This window comes from Ovis aries, chromosome 25, assembly GCF_016772045.2.
Source record: "Ovis aries strain OAR_USU_Benz2616 breed Rambouillet chromosome 25, ARS-UI_Ramb_v3.0, whole genome shotgun sequence".
In the NCBI taxonomy this organism is placed as follows: Eukaryota; Metazoa; Chordata; class Mammalia; order Artiodactyla; family Bovidae; genus Ovis; species Ovis aries.
Genome location: NC_056078.1, coordinates 9,632,593 through 9,654,402, shown reverse-complemented (window position 1 = coordinate 9,654,402; position 21,810 = coordinate 9,632,593). Strand labels below are relative to the sequence as shown.

Genomic DNA, 21,810 nt, shown 5'->3' with positions numbered 1-21,810 from the left:
GAACTGAACTGAGGTAACAAATTTCACCCATCTTCTTCTCCTTCTTAGGTTAGAAGCATATTTTAAAAATTTGTTTAAATAATGTATATTCTACATGCATGATAAAAACTAGATACAAGAAAATAAAATTGGGGGTAAAAAAGTAACTATTAAGAACCTGTGGGATACACCTTAAATTGCCAAAAATGTCCTCTTTCTCTGCTGACGTGACTATTACGTCAAATTTCACCAGTTTAGCACCTCAAATCAGATCTCCCCACTTCTAACTCTGTCAGCATTGTTACACTCATTCTTTTCTATTTTATTAAAGTAGAGTTGATTTACAATGTTGCACTAATTTTTGCTGTTCAGCAGTGATTCAGTTACACACACACATTTATATATATTCTTTGTTCACATTCTTTTCCATTATAGCTTATCCCAGGATACTGAGTACAGTTCCCCGTGCTGTACAGTAGGACTGTGCTGTTTATCCATCCCCTCTATGTATAATAGCTTGCATCTGTTAGTGCAAACTCGCAGCCCTTCCCTTTCCCACTCCTTCCCCTTGGCAACCACAAATCTATTCTCTATGTTTGCACAGCTGTTTCTGTTTAATAGATAAGTTGATTTGTGTCATATTTTATTGATAGATTCTCCATTTAGGCATACACTGTATTCAATATTCTATCAAGTTTATTGGCTTTGTCTATGCCCATATATTACCTTAATATGCAAATTATCTTAATATGCAAATTATAAAACTGTAATTGAGTAGTAAATTTCCTGAAATCATGCTTACAATGATCATAATAAGGTCCACTGTTGACTGCAATATATGCTCACCACACTCTTAAGTGATTTGTAAGCATTACGATGCAATCCTCACAATAACCTTGTAAATTAGACGCTCGTTGCTGTTTTATTTTTAAAAGGAGAAAACTGCAGCATAGAAAGGTTAAGCAGTGTGCCCAAGCTCATAAAAAAGCTATCTACTCCACGGCAAGGCCAGGATTTCAAACCCAGATCTTGCCGAGTTAAATACAGGCCACTTCTGCCTTGCAGAGAGAGTGCTGAATCCCAGGAGAAGGAAATGAAGAGTACCGGCTCAGAATCATGTCAACAAGTGATCTCAATTCATCCAAGAATATAGTCCTTAATATAAAGTGATACCATCAAAAGTGTTCCTTAATTTATTCAAGAGTGTACCTATCACATAATAGAAAATATATAATCACAAGGGAAATCAACACTGGAGAGAAGAACGACATTAAGAAGTTTGGCAAGATGATAACTGAAAAAGATGATAATACTGTAAGGTTAGTAATCAAGAAATGATAATCCATTTTAACATTTCAAATTATATTGGATTATGTTTCAATAATGTTAGGGTGAAAATAACGACAAGGATTATAAATATATTTGCAGCATTTGCTGCTTTCTGTTTCTGACACTGATAGAAATATTCTTTCTTTACTAAAAGTCAAAGTACCACAAACACAAACAAGCTCTTTTATTTACCTTTGAAAAAATGCTTCTTGGCATTAAAAATATGTAAATAATAATGGTAATCATGTGTTACCATCTACTGAGGTAAATAGACTAAGTAATGTACCCAGCAGTTTATTTCTACAGAGTGGAGGTCCCAGGATTGGGATGTCCCTAGGGCTGTCCCTCTTAATTGATACATCCATCATAGGCACCTCCTAATATTTTTGAATGACACAGGGGGTTTAATAATACATGTCATATATCACACATGTCACTGAAAATCAGTAAGACTTGAGTGATGGTTATATGAGTATCATATAAAGTCATATTTATTGAGGGCTTAATGGGCACTGAAAACTACATTATGAGCTAAAGGGGAAGTAAGGAGAAAAGAAAATAAACACAACATTTTTTAGCACTCTCGAGAAAAGTTTAATTCAGCAAAACAATGAATTTTCCTGGGGTTAAAGAAAAAGGTAATCCTTTTCTGACAATGGATTGGTTATAGTTTACACCTTGTAATTTACAGAGTCTGTAATGACTTTCAATGTTTTAGAATAAGTTTCTTAAATCTGGGGTAAGATTTTATATCTAACATGATCAAGAACCATTTTGGAGCTTGTTATGTTTCATCATCAGTTACCTTTTTTTTTTTTTTACTTTTTCAGGGGTGTTTGCAAAAGTATGCAACCCATCAGTTATTTTAATCTTCAGGTGAGCATGGCTAACACCATAGAATGGCCCTTTGCTCCTCTTCCTTTGCTGGTATTCGAGAAATATTCTAGAGATAGGACAGGGAAAGGCTACTTAGCAGTCGGCCCTACCCACTCTGCCAGCAGTGGTGAGAAAGCATCTGGCAAAGGCAGCAACAAGGGAATGGAGTGCCCCTCATTCTGCTGCAGCCCCTCCCCTGCCTTCTCTGGGCTGTGCTCCAGCATGCTATAGAGGCCCAGTTTTTTCTGGCCAAGAGAAGGTCTTTTTCCTTATCTCCCTTCTACCATTTCTACTCTTTAGTAGTGGCTCACAGAACTGGGACCATTATTATTTCAAAGGGCATGCTCTCATTCAACACATGCAGTTTTAAATTGCTGCTGCTGCTGCTGCTAAGTCGCTTCAGTCGTGTCCAACTCTGTGCAACCCCATAGACGGCAGCCCACCAGGCTCCCCTGTCCCAGGGATCCTCCAGGCAAGAACACTGGAGTGGGTTGCCATTTCCTTCTCCAATGCATGAAAGTGAAAAGTGAAAGGGAAGTCGCTCAAGTCGTGCCCAACTCTTAGCGACCCCATGGACTGCAGCCTACCAGGCTCCTCCGTCCACGGGGTTTTCCATGCAAGAGTACTGGAGTGGGTTGCCATTGCCTTCTCCAGTTTTTAGAGCCCATAATTTTTGCTATCAAGAGTGGGGAAGAATCTATGTTTCCTGGCAAAGCTTCACGTCACTTCCATTATGTAATAATTTCCTTATTTCCTATACAATTTAGAGGGAAAAAAAAGAAAAACCCAGATAATTCCATTCTCTGCATTCTGAGTACCTTGTATGTATCACTAGCCTAAATCTTATCATTGGAGTAGGTTTAACCTGACTGTCTCTAACGCTTGTGAGTCTTTTGGAACAGAATCAGATTTTAATATCTTTATATTCCTATGGCCCAGGACTCAGTCTGTGCTCAATATTTGCTTAAACAGATTAAAACAAAATGGAATTTAGTTAGAAATATGTGCAATCACGGTAACAGGAAGAGTATGCTTTTACAAACTTCTATGTTCATGACACTTAAGATAATTTGATGTAAAATATGCACCTGGCTTCCAGATGGTGCTAGTTGTGGAGAATCTGCCTGCCAATGCAGGAGACAAAGAGACCCAGGTTCGATCCCTGGGTCAGGAAGATCCCCTAGAGCTGGAAATGGCACCCCACTCCAGCATTCTTGCCTGGAAAATTGCACGGGCAGAGGAGTCTGCTGGGCTACATTCCACAGGGCCAGAAACAGTCGAACACGACTGAGTGACTGAGCAGAGTAGGCCCAAATCAGAACTTAAATCTATTTAACAGTATATTGCAAACGTGCAGCATGCGAAACACATGCTTGGAGTGTCTTCATTTCCTTTTTTCAAAAATGTTATCCATATAAATGGCAACAAAAAACACAATATTTTGGCTAAACCAAATATAGTGACCCTAGCAGTTTGAAAGGGACAAGGTCAGGTTTAGCTCCTAGGAGAAATCAAAGAGCCAGCTGGTATCTAGTCAAGGCTAGGTTCTCTTCCAACAACAAAGAGACAGCTCTACACATGGACATCACCAGATGGTCAATACCAAAATAAGATTGATTAAATTCTTTGCAGAAGATGGAGAAGCTCTATACAGTCAACAAAAACAAGACCTGGAGCTGACTGTGGCTCATATCATGAGACCTTATTTAAAAATTCAGACTTAAATTGAAGAAAGTAGGGAAAATCACTCAGGCCATTCAGGTATCATCTAAATCAAATCCCTTATGATTATATAGTAGAAGTGACAAACAGATTCAAAGGATTAGATCTGATAGACAGAGCGCCTAAAGAACTATGGAGGGAGGTTCATAACACTTTACAGGAGGCAGTGACCAAAACCCAGACCAAATTCCAAAGAAAAAGAAATTCAAGAAGGCAAAGTGTTTGGTACTTTGCCAACAAAGGTACATATAATCAAAGCTATGGTTTTTCCAGTAGTCATGTATGGATGTGACAGCTGGACCATAAAGAAGGTTGAGCACCAAAGAACTGATGCTCTCACAATGTGGTGCTGGAGAAGACTCTTGAAAGTCCCCTGGATAGCAAGGAAATCAACCCAGAAGATTCACTGGAAGGACTGATGCTGAAGCTGAAGCTCCAATACTCTGGCCACCTGAGGCAAAGAGCTGACTCACTGGGAAAGACCCTGATGCTGAGAAAGATTGAGGGCAGGAGGAGAAGTGGGAGACACAGGGTAAGATGGTTGGATGGCATCACTGACTCAACGGACATGACTTTGAGCAAACTCTGGAATATAGTGAAGGACAAGGAAGCCTGGTATGGTGCAGTCCATGGGATTGCAAAGAGCCGGACACAACCTAGCAACTGAACAACAACAAAGGTTCTCAAGGTCAAGGCTGTCCTTACTGTGCCCTCTTGAGCACAGAAGCCCCACAGCCATGCTCTGCTCAGTTGACTGACTTCCTTGACTTGGCCCACTAACAGTGTGCTCTTTCATGCCTGCTCTGCCTGTCCAGTTGTGTATCTTCCCTTTGCAAGTACATCCATGGACGTTTTAGATCCATACCACTACTGTCTGACCACTCCACTAGCCCCTAAGAACCAACCTGCAGTTCTTATTGGCAAGGAGACAAAATCTCTATAGACAACCTAATTGTAGGTAAGGAATACATTTATTAATATACCTTCAAGACTTTATCATCAGGTACTCCTTTATATACCACCAGGAGAAGTCCAACCTGACAGATAAACTCCAAGGCCTAAGCATACTTAAAGAAAAAGTAGACTTTCTGAACTTTATATTAGTCTTCAGAATTTTCAAATTAGTTGTTGTGAAAAACACAATAAATAAATGAAATACCCAAATTATTTTAAAGTGACACAAACATCACCGTGATATTTACCTGACTTGTCTGAGAAATACGACGAGTACGGTTATAAAGGGCCATGCTGTCTCCCTCTCGGGTCCTTTCAATTCTCCATCCCCAAGCCAGCATAGTTTTTAAAGATTCTTTGATTGGCCAGCGATAAATTTCTTTTTCCTAGAAAAAAAAAAAAAAGGATAGCATATTACGAACCTAAATAAAAGTTTAAAATATTGAATGCTTTGTTCTGAAATATTCTATCTTCACCTAAACATTTTTGATTAGCACTGTTTATTTGAAAATTAAAAAGGAAAGTAAAACTTCTGAAGAGCAGAGTGTGAGTTGAAATCTAGTTTGACTAATGCTGCTAAGAGGGATCCTGGCTTGCTATAGCATGAGGTTAATTTTCTTTAGTTTCCCTAGAAAGCAGCAACACTATCAGGAAAAAGTTCCAGATTATATGACATGTGCTTGATGGCTTTTCTACAATCTGAATAAACAGAGAAGTAACTTATTCTATAAGCAGAGAGCCAGAAAATCCTTTACAGTTCATTTGTCAAGATACTACTTTTCCCCCAAAAGAAGTAAAGCACATGAAAACATAAATAATAAAAATATTAAAATATATTACTTCATTATAACAACAAAAGACTCTTTAGATTGATAAGAATATTTTCTAAAGTTCTTAAAAATATGAGGCATAAAATTTTTTAAAAATACAGAAAAATATTAAATAGAAAGGAGAATAACCAGTTAAATACTAACAGAAAATGGGATTATGAAGAAGACAACAAAAAAATGTAAAAAGGAGACCTTTGAGAAAGGGTAAAAATAGCATGTATAAAGACAACATTTTAATAAGAAATTTACATAGCAAAAACTTCCACCCCCAAATTAAAGCTACGTAAACTTAATAAAAAGTCACCTTTTCAGATAATAGTTTATATGGCTTCATTAATGGTTGAACTTTAGATGAGTCTGAATATATTTCTCCATAAATCCATCCATTTGCCAACTAAAAAAAATCAAAATGGTTTTACATGCATTAATTTCAGAGTGTAGGTGTGCATGTGTTTAAGTATGTACTCGATAAATCTAAAATCAACCAAGATAAGCATTAAGGTTTGAACTTTTATCCAGTATAAGTCAATATAAAGATTTTCATCCTAGTGAATATTATTCTGAGTAATCACCCGGAACAATTTTTTGTTTGCAGATCTGTAATTATATCAATCTCCCTCCCCTAGGAGGAAGCTACAGGCTGCACAGCCAATGTGATATTCATTTTAGCTCATCCTGTTTAACTAAGGACCTAACCTGTGACATGTGTATGTGAGACACTCATTTTAATCTGAAGCAGCTGTTTAATTTGGAAGCCTCCCTAAATAGTGCTATTTGTTTTGCTATTCCTATGTTCAATGACCTATCAACACATTTGTCCCACATGCTTTTGCCCATATAATTTGGCACACTTCACTGTTTCCCTGTATGTCTATGGAATCTGAGTAACTAAGCTGAAACAGCTCAGGACTGCTTTCCTGTAAACTTCCTCTCCATCACCACCCCCCAACAGCTTAGTACCTTTAAATAGGGCAGATACTTTACTCTTACTGACTTACCTACTACCATGGTTAAATTACTGAACAAAGAGAAGTCACATGCTTAACAAAACAAAAATGGGGTTTCTGCACATGAGTTCCCAATCATGGAACTCATGTACACCACACGGCGGATTCATGTCAATGTATGGCAAAACCAATACAGTATTGTAAAGTAAAATAAAGTAAAAATAAAAATTTAAAAAAAAAAAAAAACAGAAAAACAAAAATGGGGTTTCTTAGAGGAAGGAAGGGACTGGTTGGCCAGGGCAAGGATTGAAACTGGGTAATACTGAATTGCCACATAACACAAGCATCTTTTGGAACCACTGCTGTTTGATTTTCCCTTCAGCAAAGCAGTATATCCTCATTTTAGATTCCTGCATCATCTCAACTTAATTTCTCTGACAAACCTATTTTAACCATCTTCTCTCAAGTTTTACTAGGCTCAACTGAAATGTGACAACTGTGCATGATATTTCCTCCCAAAAAAATCTCATAAAAGTACGTAGGACTTATGTCACACATTGGACTACTTAGTTAACTCATTCGAGTCGCTCCTTGTTTATCAACAACACAAATAAAACATGCCATCTTGCCCTGTAAGGGAACTGAAGATCTACTTAGTGATAAGAGATGCAACTGAAGACTAGAAGATGCAAATAATTACTAAATTCTGATTAAAAATTTTCAAGATCTTTTTGTAATGTAAAATTACACATAAAACGTAAAGTTTTCTTAAAAGATTTCTGGATGCAGAGTCACTATGTCTTACTGAATTTGTCTTCCCGAGTTTATTTTGGTGTATGATGTTAGGAGTGTTCTAATATTATTCGTTTACATGTAGCTGTCCAGTTTTCCCAGCACCATTTATTGAAAAGGCTGTCTTTGCCCCACTGTATTCTTGCCTCTATTGCCAAAAATAAGGTACCCATAGCTGCATGGACTTCTGGGCTTTCTATCTTGTTCCACTGGTTTATATTTCTGGTTTTGTGCCAGTACCATATTGTCTTGATGACTGTAGCTTTGTAGTATAATCGGAAATCAGGAAGGTTGATTTGTCTAGCTCCATTCTTCTTTCTCAACACTGCTTTGGCTATTGGGGTATTTTGTGTTTCCATATGAATTGTGAAATTTTTTGTTCTAGTTCTGTGAAAAATACCATTGGTAATTTGACAGGGATTGCATTGACTCTGTAGAGTGCATTTGGTAGTATAGTCATTTTCACAGCATTTATTCTTCCTATCCAGGAACATGGAATATCTCTCCATCTGTTTATGTCATCTTTGATTTCTTTCATTATACTTTTCTGTGTACAGTTCTTTTGTCTCCTTACATAAGTTTATTCCTAGATATTTAATTCTTTTTGTTGCAATGGTGAATGGGATTTACTCCTTAATTTTTCCTTCTGATTTTTCACTGTTAGTATATAGAAATGCAAGTCATTTCTGTGTATTCATTCTGCAACTTTGCTAAATTCACTGATTAGCTCTAGTAATTTTTTGATACTATCTTTAGAATTTTCTTCTTCTCTTGGCTTCCCTGGTGGCTCAGATGGTAAAGTGTCTGTCTACAATGCGGGAGACCTGGGTTCGATCCCTGGCTCGAGAAGATCCTCTGGAAAAGGAAATGGCAACCCACTCTAGTACTCTTGCCTGGAGAATCCCATGGATGGAGGAGTGTGGTAGGCTATAGTCCATGGGGTTGCAAAAAGTCAGACATGACTGAGCTACTTCACTTTCTTTAGAGTTTTCTATGTACAGAATCATGTCATCTGCAAACAGTGAGAGCTTTACTTCTTTTCTGATCTAGATTCCTTTCATTTTTCTTGACTTCCAGACCTATTTTGCATAATAGTGGTGAAAGTGGACACCCTTGATCTTAGGGGAAATGCTTTCAGTTTTTCACCATTGAGAATAATGTTTGCCGTAGGCTTATCATATATGGCCTTTACTACGTTGAGGTAGGTTCCTTCTATGCCCATTTTTTGAAGTTTTCATTATACATGGGTGCTGAATTTTGTCAAAGGCTTTTTTTCTGCATCTATTGAGATTATCACATGGTTTTTATCTTCAATTTGTCAATATGGTGTATCACACTGACCGATTTGCATATATTGAAGAATCTCTGCATCCCTGGAATAAACCCAACTTGATCGTGGTGTATGAGCTTTTTGATGTGTTGCTGAATTCTGTTTGCAAAAATTTTGTTGAGGATTTTTGCATCTATGTTCATCAGTGATACTGATAGTTTTCTTTTTTTGTGTTGTCTTTGTCTGGCTTTGGTTATCAGAGTGATGGTGGCCTTGTAGAATGAGTTTGGAAGTGTTCCTTCCCCTATAATTTTTTGAAAGAGTTTTAGAAGAATAAGCATTAGCTATTCTCTACATGTTTGATAGAATTATCCTGTGAAGCCATCCGGTCCCGGGCTTTTGTTCTTTGGGAGATTGTTGATCACAGCTTCCATTTCAGTGCTTATAATTGGGTTGTTCATAATTTCAATTTCTTCTTGGTTCGGTCCTGGAAGACTGACCATTCCTAAGAATATATCCATTTCTTCCAGGTTACCCATTTTATTGCCATATAGTTGTTCATAATAGTCTCTTAAAATCCTTTATATTTCTGCACTGTCTGTTATAACCTCTCCTTTTTCATTTCTAATTTTGTTGATCTTATTTCTTCTCTCTTCTTTTCTTATTGAGTCTGGATAAGGCTTCTTCTTTGGTTCTTCTCAAAGAACCAGCTTTTAGTTTTATTAATCTTCAGTATACTTTAATTTCTTTTCCATTTATTTCTGCTCTGATCTTTATGATTTCTTTCCTTCTACTAATTTTGGGGGCTTTTTTGTTCTTATTTTCCCAGTTGTTTTAGGCGTAAAGTTAGATTGTCTATTTGAAGCTTTTCTTATTTCTTGAGGTAGGATTGTACTGCTATAAACCTCCCTCTTAGAACTGCTTTTGCAGAATCCCATAGGTTTTGAGTTGTGTTTTCATTGTCATTTGTTTCTAGAAATTTTTTTATTTCCCCTTTGATTTCTTCAGTAACCTGTTGGTTATTTAGAAACATGTTGTTTGTGTCTCTTACAAGTTTTTTTCTTATAATTTGTAACTAGTCTCACAGTGTTTTGGTTGGAGATGATGCTTGATACAACTTCAATCTTCTTAAATTTACTGAGGTTTGATTTCTGACCCAAGATGTGGTTAATCCTGGAGAATGTTCTATGTGCACTTGAGAAGAAGGTGTATTCTTCTGCATTTGGATGGAATGTCCTGAAGATATCACTGAGATCCATCTCATCTAATGTATCATTTAAGACTTGTGTTTCCTTGTTAATTTTCTGTTTTGATGCTCTATCCATTGGTGTGAGTGGGGTGTTAATGTCTCCTACTGTTATTGTGTTAATCTCAATTTCTCCTTTTACGTCTATTAGTATTTGCCTTATGTATTGAGGTGCTCCTATGTTGGGTTCATAGATATTTACAATTATTATGTCTTCCTCTTGGATTGATCCCTTGATCATTATGTAGTGTCCTTCCTTATCTCTTGTAATCGTCTTTAAGGTCTATTTTGTCTGATATGAGGATTGCTACTCCAGCTTTCTTTTGCTTCCCATTTGCAGGAAATATATTTTTCCATCCTCTCACTTTCAGCCTACATGTGTCTTTAGGTCTGAAGTGGGTTTCTTGTAGACAGCATATATTTATATGGGTCTTGATTTTGTATCCATTCAGCCAGCCTGTGTCTTTTGGTTGGAGCATTTAGTCCATTTACATTTAAAGTAATTATTGATATACATGTCCCTATTGGCATTTTCTTAATTGTTTGGGTGATTTTGTAGATCTTTTTTTCTTCTCTTGTATTTCTTGACTATATAAGTCCCTCTAACATTTGTTGTAAAGCTGGTTTGCTGGTACTGAATTCTCTCAGCTTTTGCTTGTCTGAAAAGCTTTTTATTCCTGCATCAATTCTGAATGAGATCCTTGCCAGGTACAGTAATCTTGGCCGTAGATTTTTCCCTTTCCATACTTTAAATACTTCCTGCCATTCCCTTCTGGCCTACAGAGTTTCTGCTGAAAGATCAGTTGTTAAGAGTATGGGGTTTCCCTTGTATGTTACTTGTTGCTTCTCCCTTGCTGCTTTTAATATTCTTTCTTTGCATTTAGTCTTTGTTAGTTTGATTAGATTGTATGTCTCTTGGCATGTTTCTCCTTGTGTTTATCCTGTATGGGACTCTTTGTGCTTCTTGGACTTGATTTGACTGTTTGCTTTTCCATGTTGGGGATATTTTCAACTATAATCTCTTCAAAAATTTTCTCATACCCTTTCTTTTTCTCTTCATCTTTTGTGACCCCTATAATTGGTGTGTTTGATATTGTTTGATATTGTCCCAGAGGTTTCTGAGACTGTCCTCAGTTCTTTTCATTCTTTTTCCTTTATTCTGCTATTCAGAAGCTATTTTCACCATTTGATCTTCCAGCTCACTGATTTGTTCTTCTGCTTCAGATATTCTGCTACTGATTCCTTCCAGAGTATTTTTAATTTCAGTAATTGTGTTGTCTCTATGTTTATTTTTAAATTCTTCCGGGTCTTTGTTAATTGATTTTTGCATTTTCTCCATTTTGTTTTTGAGGGTTTTTTAAAATCATTTTTATTATCATTATTCTGAATTCTTTTTCAGGTAGTTTGTCTATTTCCTCTTCATTTATTTTGACTTCAGTGTTTCTAGTTTGTTCCTTCATTTGTATAATATTTCTCTGACTTTTCATTATTTCTTTTAACTTATTGTGTTTGAGGTCTCCTTTTCCCAGGCTTCAAGGTTGAATTCTTTCTTCCTTTTTGTTTCTGCCCTTCTAATGTGGCTCCAAGGGTTTGTGTAAGCCACTTAGGGTGAGATTTGTGCTGATTTTTTGTTTGTTTGTTTTTCCTCTGATGGGCAAGGCTGAGTGAGGGGGTAATCCTGTCTGCTGATGACTGGGTTTACGTTTTGTTTGTTGTTTAGATGAGGGGTCCTACACAGGATGCTAATAGTGGTTGGGTGATGCCAGGTCTTGTATTCAAGCGGTTTCCTTTGTGTGAGTTTTCCCTATTTGATACTCCCTAGGGCTACTTCTGGAGAAGGCGATGGCACCCCACTCCGGTACTCTTGCCTGGAAAATGCCATGGATGGAGAAGCCTGGTGGGCTGCAGTCCATGGGGTCGCTGAGTCAGACACGACTGAGCGACTTCACTTTCACTTTTCACTTTCATGCACTGGAGAAGGAAATGGCAACCCACTCCAGTGTTCTTGCCTGGAGAATTCCAGGGATGGCAGAGCCTGGTAGGCTGCCGTCTGTGGGGTCGCACAGAGTCAGACACGACTGAAGTGACTTAGCAGCAGCAGGGCTACTTCTCCGGAGAAGGCAGTGGAAACCCACTCCAGTACTCTTGCCTGGAAAATCCCACGGGCAGAGGAGCCTGGTAGGCTGTAGTCCATGGGGTCACTATGAGTCGGGCATGACTGAGCGACTTCACTTTCACTTTTCACTTTCATGCACTGGAGAAGGAAATGGCAACCCACTCCAGTGTTCTTGCCTGGAGAATCCCAGTGATGGGGGAGCCCAGTGGGCTGCCGTCTATGGGGTTGCACAGAGTCGGACACGACTGAAGTGACTTAGCAGCAGCAGCAGCAGCAGTGCTACTTCTCTGGCAGTCGAGAGTCCTGGAGTCAGTGCTCCCACTCCAAAGGCTCAGGGCTTGATCTCGAGTTTGCGTGGGTCTATACATTCTTTTCCTCTGGTCAAGTACTCCTGTCTGCTCTCAGCTGGTGTTCTTTATGCGCTTCTGTGTTTGAAGGTGTATTCCTGATGTATCCGTGGAGAGACGTACTTCACATCCACCTACTCCTTCATCATCTTTTCTCCCTAACACTGTGCTTTTTATGAACACAAATATTCTTATTCATAGGTGTATCCTACGTACATCAGTGGTAGAGCTAAATATTATATTAGCAAATCATAAGTAAATGTTCTTTCCTAATCTAATGCTCTTACTTGAAAGCAGAAAATTGGCATAGTCAGAAATATGTGAGCCAGAATCAGTCCTTAGGCACATTCATTAATGATTTAGAATGTGATGTTCTGACTGTTACCTTATCCATTGACCACTTGTCATGTGCATGTTCTGCATATTTGTTAATGAAGTATTCCAACTTCTCAGGAATTGTAATGCTATGAGAAAAACAAAGAAAAGAGGTCTGATTTTCATAGGATTTTCAGGGAATCATTCATAATTTATTCCACAGCTTATGACTGTTCATATTTCATTCAATGCAAAACTGTTAAAAAATTGGTTTAACAAGGTATTACTTTTCCATATGGTAGAAACAGTATGAGAAAAGTCAAGCGAATAAGGTTCTATCTGTTCATCTTATATTTATTCATACTTTATATCTTAATATAAATTATACAAATAAAAATTTTACATAGTATGAGAAAAATAATTTAAATGTATGCAAGAAAAGGACAATAGATTGCACCAATTTTTTAAATTTGAATAAAGATATAGTTAGATAACGAGCTTAAAGACATACTTCACTCTCACATTGGTTCTTTGAAGTTATTCTTTTTTGATTTTAATCTCTTCTGCAACAACTATAAATGGGTAAAAGTCTGCTGAAATCTGATATGTTACATTTTTTAAATGTACTAAAATTAATTTTAAGTTAATTGAATACAACCAGTGATGTGTTAATGAGTTTAAATAATAATGATCAATATATAAATTCTAAAATATGAGCTATCTTCAGTTCAGTTCAGTCGCTCAGTCGTGTCCAGGGAAAAGCATTTAATCAATTCATGCTTTATGATTTTGATAACATTTCTTCTTGAGTTCATTCATGTTTAAATAAATATTTAATCTCTCAAACAGACATGAAGTCCATGCAGTTGGTAACCAAGTCTGATGGTAAATGAAAGACTTGGTACTACCACATATATCTATTAATGAAAAACTAAGTATGTACATAATTCCATTCACTGATGAAAATAACTTATTAATGCAGTTAACTTTGAGAATAGAATTATAAGTAAAACCTGATATAATGAGGTTTATGGTTCTTTTCTCGTATGTTATTAGTTAGTAATTGGAACTTTATGACACACACATATTTAAAAAACAGTATGTAAAAATCATAGAGATGTAGACACTATTGATATCACTATGCAAACCTAATCTGTTACCCCCAAAGCGGTAAACTGAGGTAAATTAATATACATGCTCAGCATTTACTCATTAATTGGACTCAATTAATCAACATCAAAGCCATGACACAGTTCTGATGTTATTTGAAAATTCTGGATTACATTGTACGTTAGCAAACCACAAACTTACCCACGTAGGAATGTGAACATGTGACATTTTGGTTTACTTACTTTAGAAGAGATACAAAGGATCAATCAATCACATAAGCCAAATACTGGGGGGTAGAGTCTTTTCTCACAGGACTGTCATCAAATACCAAACATGCAAATTTAAGGCATTATCAAACTAACGGCATACCACTTGGGTCAAAATTTTGATCTGGTTATGGAAGCTAAACCAGCTGGGGGGACACAAGAGGCCTGAAAGTTGAACACCCAAGCAAATTCAGATGCTGTGGATGATAACTACCAAGTGACTACCTTGCTAATACTGATCTTGCTGAGTGACTACAGAATGGATAAGACAATGTGGCATGAAGAGCAGCCTCTCTGCAAGTGGAAAACCATGATTCTATTTAAAGATGGTAACAAAAACAAAAGTGCTGAGACCTCAAACACCTAACATACTCAAATACCTGATCTGCAGAACAATTTATGCAACCAGGTCCATGGAAGAACTTTCATAATGTTAGGTAACATTGTATCTGTAGTTGAGATTGTCACTCTGCACCCTCACTGCATGCTAAATTTTGCAGAGCTATTCTCATTTGATATTCCCTTCACTCTCATGCTGTACTTTATGAGGCTGAACACTGACTGCTAACCCCAGGCCTGGCTGAGATGTAGTGATGATGGAGTGATGCCCCACTGCTTGTAGAAATAGCCTTGCCTGCATGCTGGAAGCATCCCAGTCAAAGACCCTACACAGAGGTTGACTGCAATTACTGATTTAACATTTAGGGTAGAACTTCAACTAAAAAGATAACTGATATCCTTTCTTGATTCTCATGATTATAGATATAACCATGTGGTTACATACAGAGAATCCTGGTGATGTTAAGAGTATATCTCGTAGAAGGTACATCTTATCTATTTCTGGTATTCATGTAACCATTATTATTACTACTATCATTTCATCACGTAAAGGGACCCCTATTAAAAGGATACCAATTCAAAGGGGGCATGGATGAGAGAAAGTTCACTTTAGTACCTTATTCAATTTCAGACTTCACACATCATTTACAATAAAAATCTGCTGCAATAGAAAGAGTCCATACTTTGAGGTATCAACAGGTTGTGGATTAAAGTTCCCTTCAGAATCCATTGATGACTGTTTTTCCATCATACTGACATAATTTGACTCCATGTAGTCTGGAGGCAAAGCTCCCGCAACTGCACTCAGGCAAGGCAGTGCCAGTTTGAAAAGTTCTTGTTCATATTTCTGGGAAGAAATGGAGGACCAAAGAAATAAATATCCCATTACAACGTAGCAAAAACGATCAACATGAGCACTGTAACTGACAGGATGTTGTAGGAGAAAATCTGAATTACCTTCAGCTAACTCAGTCCCCCCAAAGATTCTTTTTCTAGAAAATGGAAAATAAGGCCTTAAATCCCACCAAACATAAGAGAAACTAAAGCTTTTTACTGAAGTTGTATCATAAAATGAATAAAATATTTGTTTCTCTAAAAGTTTGTTTTCCAATATGTGAAGTGAGGTGAACTCGAATATTCAAAGTGTACAATATGCTTTCACAACATAAAAATGATTTCAGTCGAGGACTATATTAATTATAGTTTATTACAGCTAGTTATAGATTATTGTTGTACCACACTATAAAGATTATATATATAAAAACACCCAAAGGATAACACCCAGAGAGTAAGAAATTTTAATTTTATACCTTGTATTTCAAAGTATAAAAAAAATTCTGAACAGAGAAAGAACTTTTACAGGAAAAATGCATAACCAAAACTTCCAGGGAAAGTATATTAGTTACATAGTTAAACTGTATTTACAGATTTTTTTAAAAATCAAAAATAATAATTATTTTAAAGTTATCTCAAAGTCTAACTTTTAAAGTTGCAAATTCTTCTAAAAATACGTTCTACATATTGTTTTAAAAGGACTCAGTTTCCCAAACACAATTCAACAGGAAAAAGCATTCAGATGTAGCTACCACATGTTATCACAGATAAACTTCCTTTATTATGTAGCAAACTTCTGTTATACTATTCCAGTCATCTAATAATGTCTGTCTGGGAATTCAAACTGATTTTGATCAACGATTTAAGCATGAGCAGAGCAAGCATGTTCTGATTTTCACTGAAATACTATGCTTCAGTTTCCTGAAGAGTGTACAAAACCATTCACTGCAAATATGGCAAATATTAGAGGATGTCATGCACATAAAGCGAGAGCGAATGCAGACACTTAAATCACCACAGCAGCAAAGTGTGAAAAGTCAATAGGCTACTGAAATATTATAATTTTATGAGCTTTAATATTTAACATTTTTACATTTGACAAGATTTCTTCAGGCTTTATAAGATTGGGGAGGTGACTGATGAGGGAGGGTTTGAGTCCAAATAAGTCCAAAAATACCAGAAACTAATCAATCCATATGAATCATTTGCTACAATGCTTAGCCATTTTCAAGTCAAACAGTGTTGTAATTACAAGAAGCATGTTACCATCATGATTATGAAAAGTCAATATAAATTGCATTCTCAACATTTGTTATAAAGAGAAAAAAACAAAACTATGTCAAGTCTTGATAAGTAAAGGCAGCATTTCACTATTCTTCTAGGAACACTTTCTTACCAAGAATCTATGGTTTTTCAATTATTTTATGATACAAAGAAATCCACAAAAGATTAAATTACCTTTTGAGACAGGGTAAATTACCTTTTGAGACAGGGCATCAAAGATGCCCCAGAACAGCTTTCTTGATAAATGAAGTTCTTCTTCTGAGGCAGCTCCAAAGTTGCCCCACCCTCCAGGCAGACAGTAATATTTCCAGCATCTTTCATAATGATTTGTCAGCAGCTAGGTAGGAAAACAATTATAAGAGCACTGAACTAAAGATACTTCAATGTTTTGTTTTGTTTTTTCCTCCATTTCCTCCCAACGGCATTCTAATGCCACGTAACAAGGCCAAGTGAAAGGAAACTACTCAATTCCATATGAATTCTTTTGGAAAATACTATTACCTTATATAGGATATTTCTTTAAGATTTAACACTGATTACACGATAAAGACCAAACACCCAATTTCACAAATTATCTCGAAAAGAATTCTTTAGGAGGTTGTTGGGCTATCTGTGTACTGAGATCTACTTTAGTTGCTATCATTTTCTTGTAATTTTATGACTTGTTATCTCCTGGAATCCATGCATTTAACAAAGTGATTGATGTCAGGGTGACCCAGAGGATACAGCACCTAAAATGTGCATTCTCAGGGGACAATAACTCTGGATATTTTTGCTTCCTCTCTGCCTATCCCTAATCATTACACTTTATGATTCCATTATTTAGTAACTCTTTGGATAATGTATTCGTGATTAATATACTAGGAAATAATCACAACTAATTGCCAAATTAATAAAATAATCTTTATAAAGCAACTATACATTTTGGACTCTTACCTATATCTAACAAGGAAAATAAACTGATAAGAGTTACTCTTATTAAAACTAACTGCATATCTTACTGTAGACATATTTTTTCTCACTTAGTATCCTTCTCAGTTACAAGACACACAAACACACAATTTAGGAATCTCAAATGATGAAATATTGAGATCTAATTTGCTTGGAATAACATAGAACTATCTATAATACAAAAGAGTTTTATCATATAAAGTCATCCTGTATCTGTTTTCAGGTATCTTCTAGCTCATTTGTATCAAGAAAATTCTACATGACATGCACTATCCCAGGTAAAACTGGGATTTTCAGCAAGGCAGAACTTACTTTACAAAATTCATTAATTTCCCTAGGTTTATTAAACCAAAATTAATTTTCATAGAGAAAGAGTGTTTTTGTTAAATACCTAGGTGTGTTTAGTGAAATGGCAGCTCAAAAAATAGAGGCTCATTTTTATCTCAAACCTCTTTGTATAGCACTTTTACTGTGTGGTCATGAGAAAAAAATATAATGCTTACCAGGTGGCAAAGCAGAGTGGTCACCTATAAAAAGTCCATTACAGGACAATGACCTCCATGCACAGACCATGCCACTAGACCATTTATTAGTCTACACCTAACATCTTAATCCTCAGTCTGGATTGGGATATTCAATGACAAGAAAATATTCCAAGTCAATAAGACAGAATGAGACTTGATCATTTCCTGTTCAGAATAACCAAGCTGGGGAGCAAATATGTCAAGGAATTTTCTATACTCTATGGTAAACCAGAACTGCATATACATAAGGATTATTTTGAACCTTACGAGGTGATATTTGGAAACTGTCATTTGATTACAGACTTAGAAAATGTTGTTTTTAAAGTCTATTCTTAATGCCTCGAGGTTGTTAATACTTTAGGCCAGGCCTATTACCATGTTTCCATGGTATATAAGAATATATTGGCTTAAGAATATATTGGCTCATCTTTTTCTTGTGGCCTGTTTTCTTTCCACTGATTTCTATTTCCACTGACATACAGTAAACCAATCTTAGGATTTCTCTGGCCTTTTATTACTTGTTTATTTAGGTTGATGTACACACAAATACAACTTATATGTCCGTTTCAATAACTGGAAGAAATTTTCCAGCATCCAATATTAAACATGATGAATTTAAGAAATGTACATATTGTAATAGGAAACAAAGTCAGAGTACCCAGTAATCAAATAACTACAAACATTTCCTGTACTTACCTTAAGAGGCATCTTTGCATGTTCATTTAATAATGGGACATCAAATACTAATCTTCTGAGTAAGTGTTGCATCATAGAAGGTCTCAATTGGCTGGTGGAACAAAGCTAATTTTAATCATGAATATCTAATAATGTTTAAACTAAGTAGATAATTCATTAAACCAGATTATACACCCCAAGAACCTACACCTACACTTCTCTTCAGATGATTAATTTTAGGTGTTCCTAATTCAAAGATTAACTGAGAGTTACGTAATTTCATAAAAGGTTATATTTCAAACTCATCTCTAGCTCCCTGATCTGAAAATCAACCTTCATTTGCTACAGCAGATGTCCTCTTCAGCCCTTTCTATTCTCTTTTCAATGAGTGGGAACGGTCTCAGTGAGTAGATCAGAAGCAGAAAGAGGAGGGAGTGGAGGAGCAAGAGGGAGAGAAAAAGACTAAGAAATTTTGCCAGAGGAGGAAGGGAAAGAAAACTAACACCCTGTTACCATTTATTATTCTGGTAATCCCGAGTGCTTCACCTCATTTAATATTTTGAAAAAATCAGTGAGACAGGTTTTGATTCCATTTCACAGAATTGTAGGGTCGGGGAACTAAGATTATAACTAATCTGTAACCTCTCTCAGTCCCATCTGGCTCCTACACCCATACACTCATTCCATTGTGAGTGAAAACCCTTCCTTCACCAATGTTCTGGATAGACTGCAAGCTTTCACCTCCAAGAGCTCCTGTCTATTAGAAAGAAACCATTAACCTAGTTAGGGGTCTAAGAAACTGTCACTTGCACTTGTCAGAACTTCAAAAGAAGACACGTTTCTGGTTTTCATAGTAAGACCCTTGATTTTCATCACTGTCAAACATAGGTCATACTTTCCTATTATTACTATATCACTAGATTTTTTTTTTACCTTTAATAAGTCTCTTTTTTTTTCCTTTCTCTTCTAGAAGAGGAGTTAAAACCATTACACACAGTTGAAAGGTTAATCCTACACTAACACAGAAAGGGATTCCCCACACAACAACCTCACCCGCCAACATCCAGAACGGCATCATCGGTCCAACACCATATTCAATGGCTAGATACCAATAGAGTCTTGGAGGAACACTCCTGAATTTGATCAGGAGCAAGAGTGCTCTGGTAAGACTCATAACTCGGTACATGACAATGACTAACATGAATTAATTTTTTGGTCCAAAATTGTTGCTAACATTCATAACAATCTGTCAAGGACCAAAGAGTAAATTCTCTCATTTAAAGAAACATGAAATCGATTTCACGGTCCACTTACCCACAAATAGAGAGTAAACACACTTCTATGGAATCCCGTTGAGCTTTGGTAAGCGAGCAGCCCTTAGAAAGCCTGTACACAGTGTGAAGTAATGAGTCAATGAGAGAAGCATGGTGCTCGGTGCCAGCAAAAAGAGGAGCACACCTTGTTAACAAGGGTAACACGGCTGTGCACAGGTAGCGATTGAGGGCCAGGGCCATGTCTGTAGCACTCAAAGCAGCCTGGAAGGGAATTGGAGAGGAGACTGTCATTTGCGTTGGTCAGGAGACAACTTTCAAAGGGATCATACATGTTGACATGTTATTTCATGATCCAGAAATTGACAAAAGTATGTAATATGGAAATGGATTCCTCTGTTACAGCTTTAACTGTGGTTCATATGCTTTTTATTTACCACTAAAAACAACAGATTTTCAATTGCTCATCAATAGATAAAAATGAATGAAATAATAATCTATCTCTTCAAAAAGCCACAGAAGTTCATGTTCCATAATAAAATATCAAGGGTAGGATGGGTGAAAGAGGAAGATGCTAATGATATCAAAGAGTGGGAGAGTCCCCCTGTACTAGGAGAGGCAAAAGAAAGGAGTTTATTCTCACAGTAAATTTCAAACACTTTATACTCATGTCATATTTATACTCATCGTATTTATACACATGTCGATCAGAATCAACAATCAAAGGTTGACTGTCTTACCATATTATCATCTATAATACTTGGGTTCAGAAATTCACATGAACACAAGCAAAAAAAGAAAAAAGAATTCAGTTTCGTTTTTCTGATTCTCCTCTCACGGTTTTCATGTGGGAGCTATTGCCAACTCAGGATCTGATTTCCTCTGATATCAACAAGAAATATAATTGAGAATAAAACAAGGTATTATTACAACTACTAAACTAACATTTAGCATTCCAGCTTATTTTTAAGATGTTTCAAATAGTAGAACATTTACACTGATGGTGGCAGGTTCCTGACATGGGCTACTCATCTCACAAAATAGATTTTAATCTATATGTACATTAAAAAATGAATACACCAGGGTGATACTGTAGTTGGAAAGACTTAACAATGCTCACTAGACCTTTCTAATGCTTTAATGGCTTTTACTGAGATGCACAACTATTTATGTCGACTTAGAAGTGGAACAGGAACCACGGTGACCTCCCTAATTAGGGTTATATAAACTTCTTACTGTCTTCCATTGCAGGGATCAGAATTCTTACTGTACTCTTCAGGTTGTCCATTTTTCTCCACTATTCAGTAAATTCCTTGAGGATATAGTCTATTTTATTTTCTATTTACTCTCTGCTACCCTAAAAAATTGGCACTCGATAACCATGCGGGGGCAATGAATGAATGAATGACTATATCTGTGAAAGAATATCAGACGGCAGAGACTGCAGAGTTAAAGTTGCAGAAGCCACTTGTTCAAATCATTACCGTGTCTAAAGAAGCAGCAGCCCGGAGATCTGGCAGAAAGCCAACCTCGAGAAGATGGAGGAGGAAATCCTGAACCTCAATTCCATAGACCCTGTCAAGGAACAAAACCATGGCTGCCTTGTGATCTGGGCAAAACCCCGCAGACATGTCAGGCTCCACCACATTTCCATCTGAAAGAGAGAAGGTGATACACTGCTGTTAATGGCCACGCCATCCGTGAAAATTGATTACAAATGGCTACTTTCCAGCCTGTTCATGTTGTAAATAAACTTATCAGTTTATTGGTTTTCTGTTCTTCTAATTTATTCAAGCAAGGGTAGCAGATATGGCAGTGCACTGTAAACCCAAG

At 36.6% G+C, this 21,810-nt stretch overlaps 1 protein-coding gene across 13 annotated transcripts in view; it reads right to left on the bottom strand.

Moving 5' to 3' along the window:
* Positions 1-21,810, bottom strand: part of RYR2 (ryanodine receptor 2) — an 810,976-nt gene that overhangs the window by 193,086 nt on the left and 596,080 nt on the right. For all 13 annotated transcript variants that reach the window (XM_060406755.1, XM_060406748.1, XM_060406743.1 and 10 more), the window contains 8 exons: positions 21,462-21,631; positions 20,021-20,241; positions 18,728-18,818; positions 16,753-16,893; positions 15,122-15,285; positions 12,794-12,872; positions 5,995-6,084; positions 5,109-5,246 (listed from right to left, as the gene is read on the bottom strand). In XM_060406755.1, the coding sequence (XP_060262738.1) occupies positions 5,109-5,246; positions 5,995-6,084; positions 12,794-12,872; positions 15,122-15,285; positions 16,753-16,893; positions 18,728-18,818; positions 20,021-20,241; positions 21,462-21,631 (1,094 nt within the window). The remainder of the gene's footprint in view (positions 1-5,108; positions 5,247-5,994; positions 6,085-12,793; positions 12,873-15,121; positions 15,286-16,752; positions 16,894-18,727; positions 18,819-20,020; positions 20,242-21,461; positions 21,632-21,810) is intronic.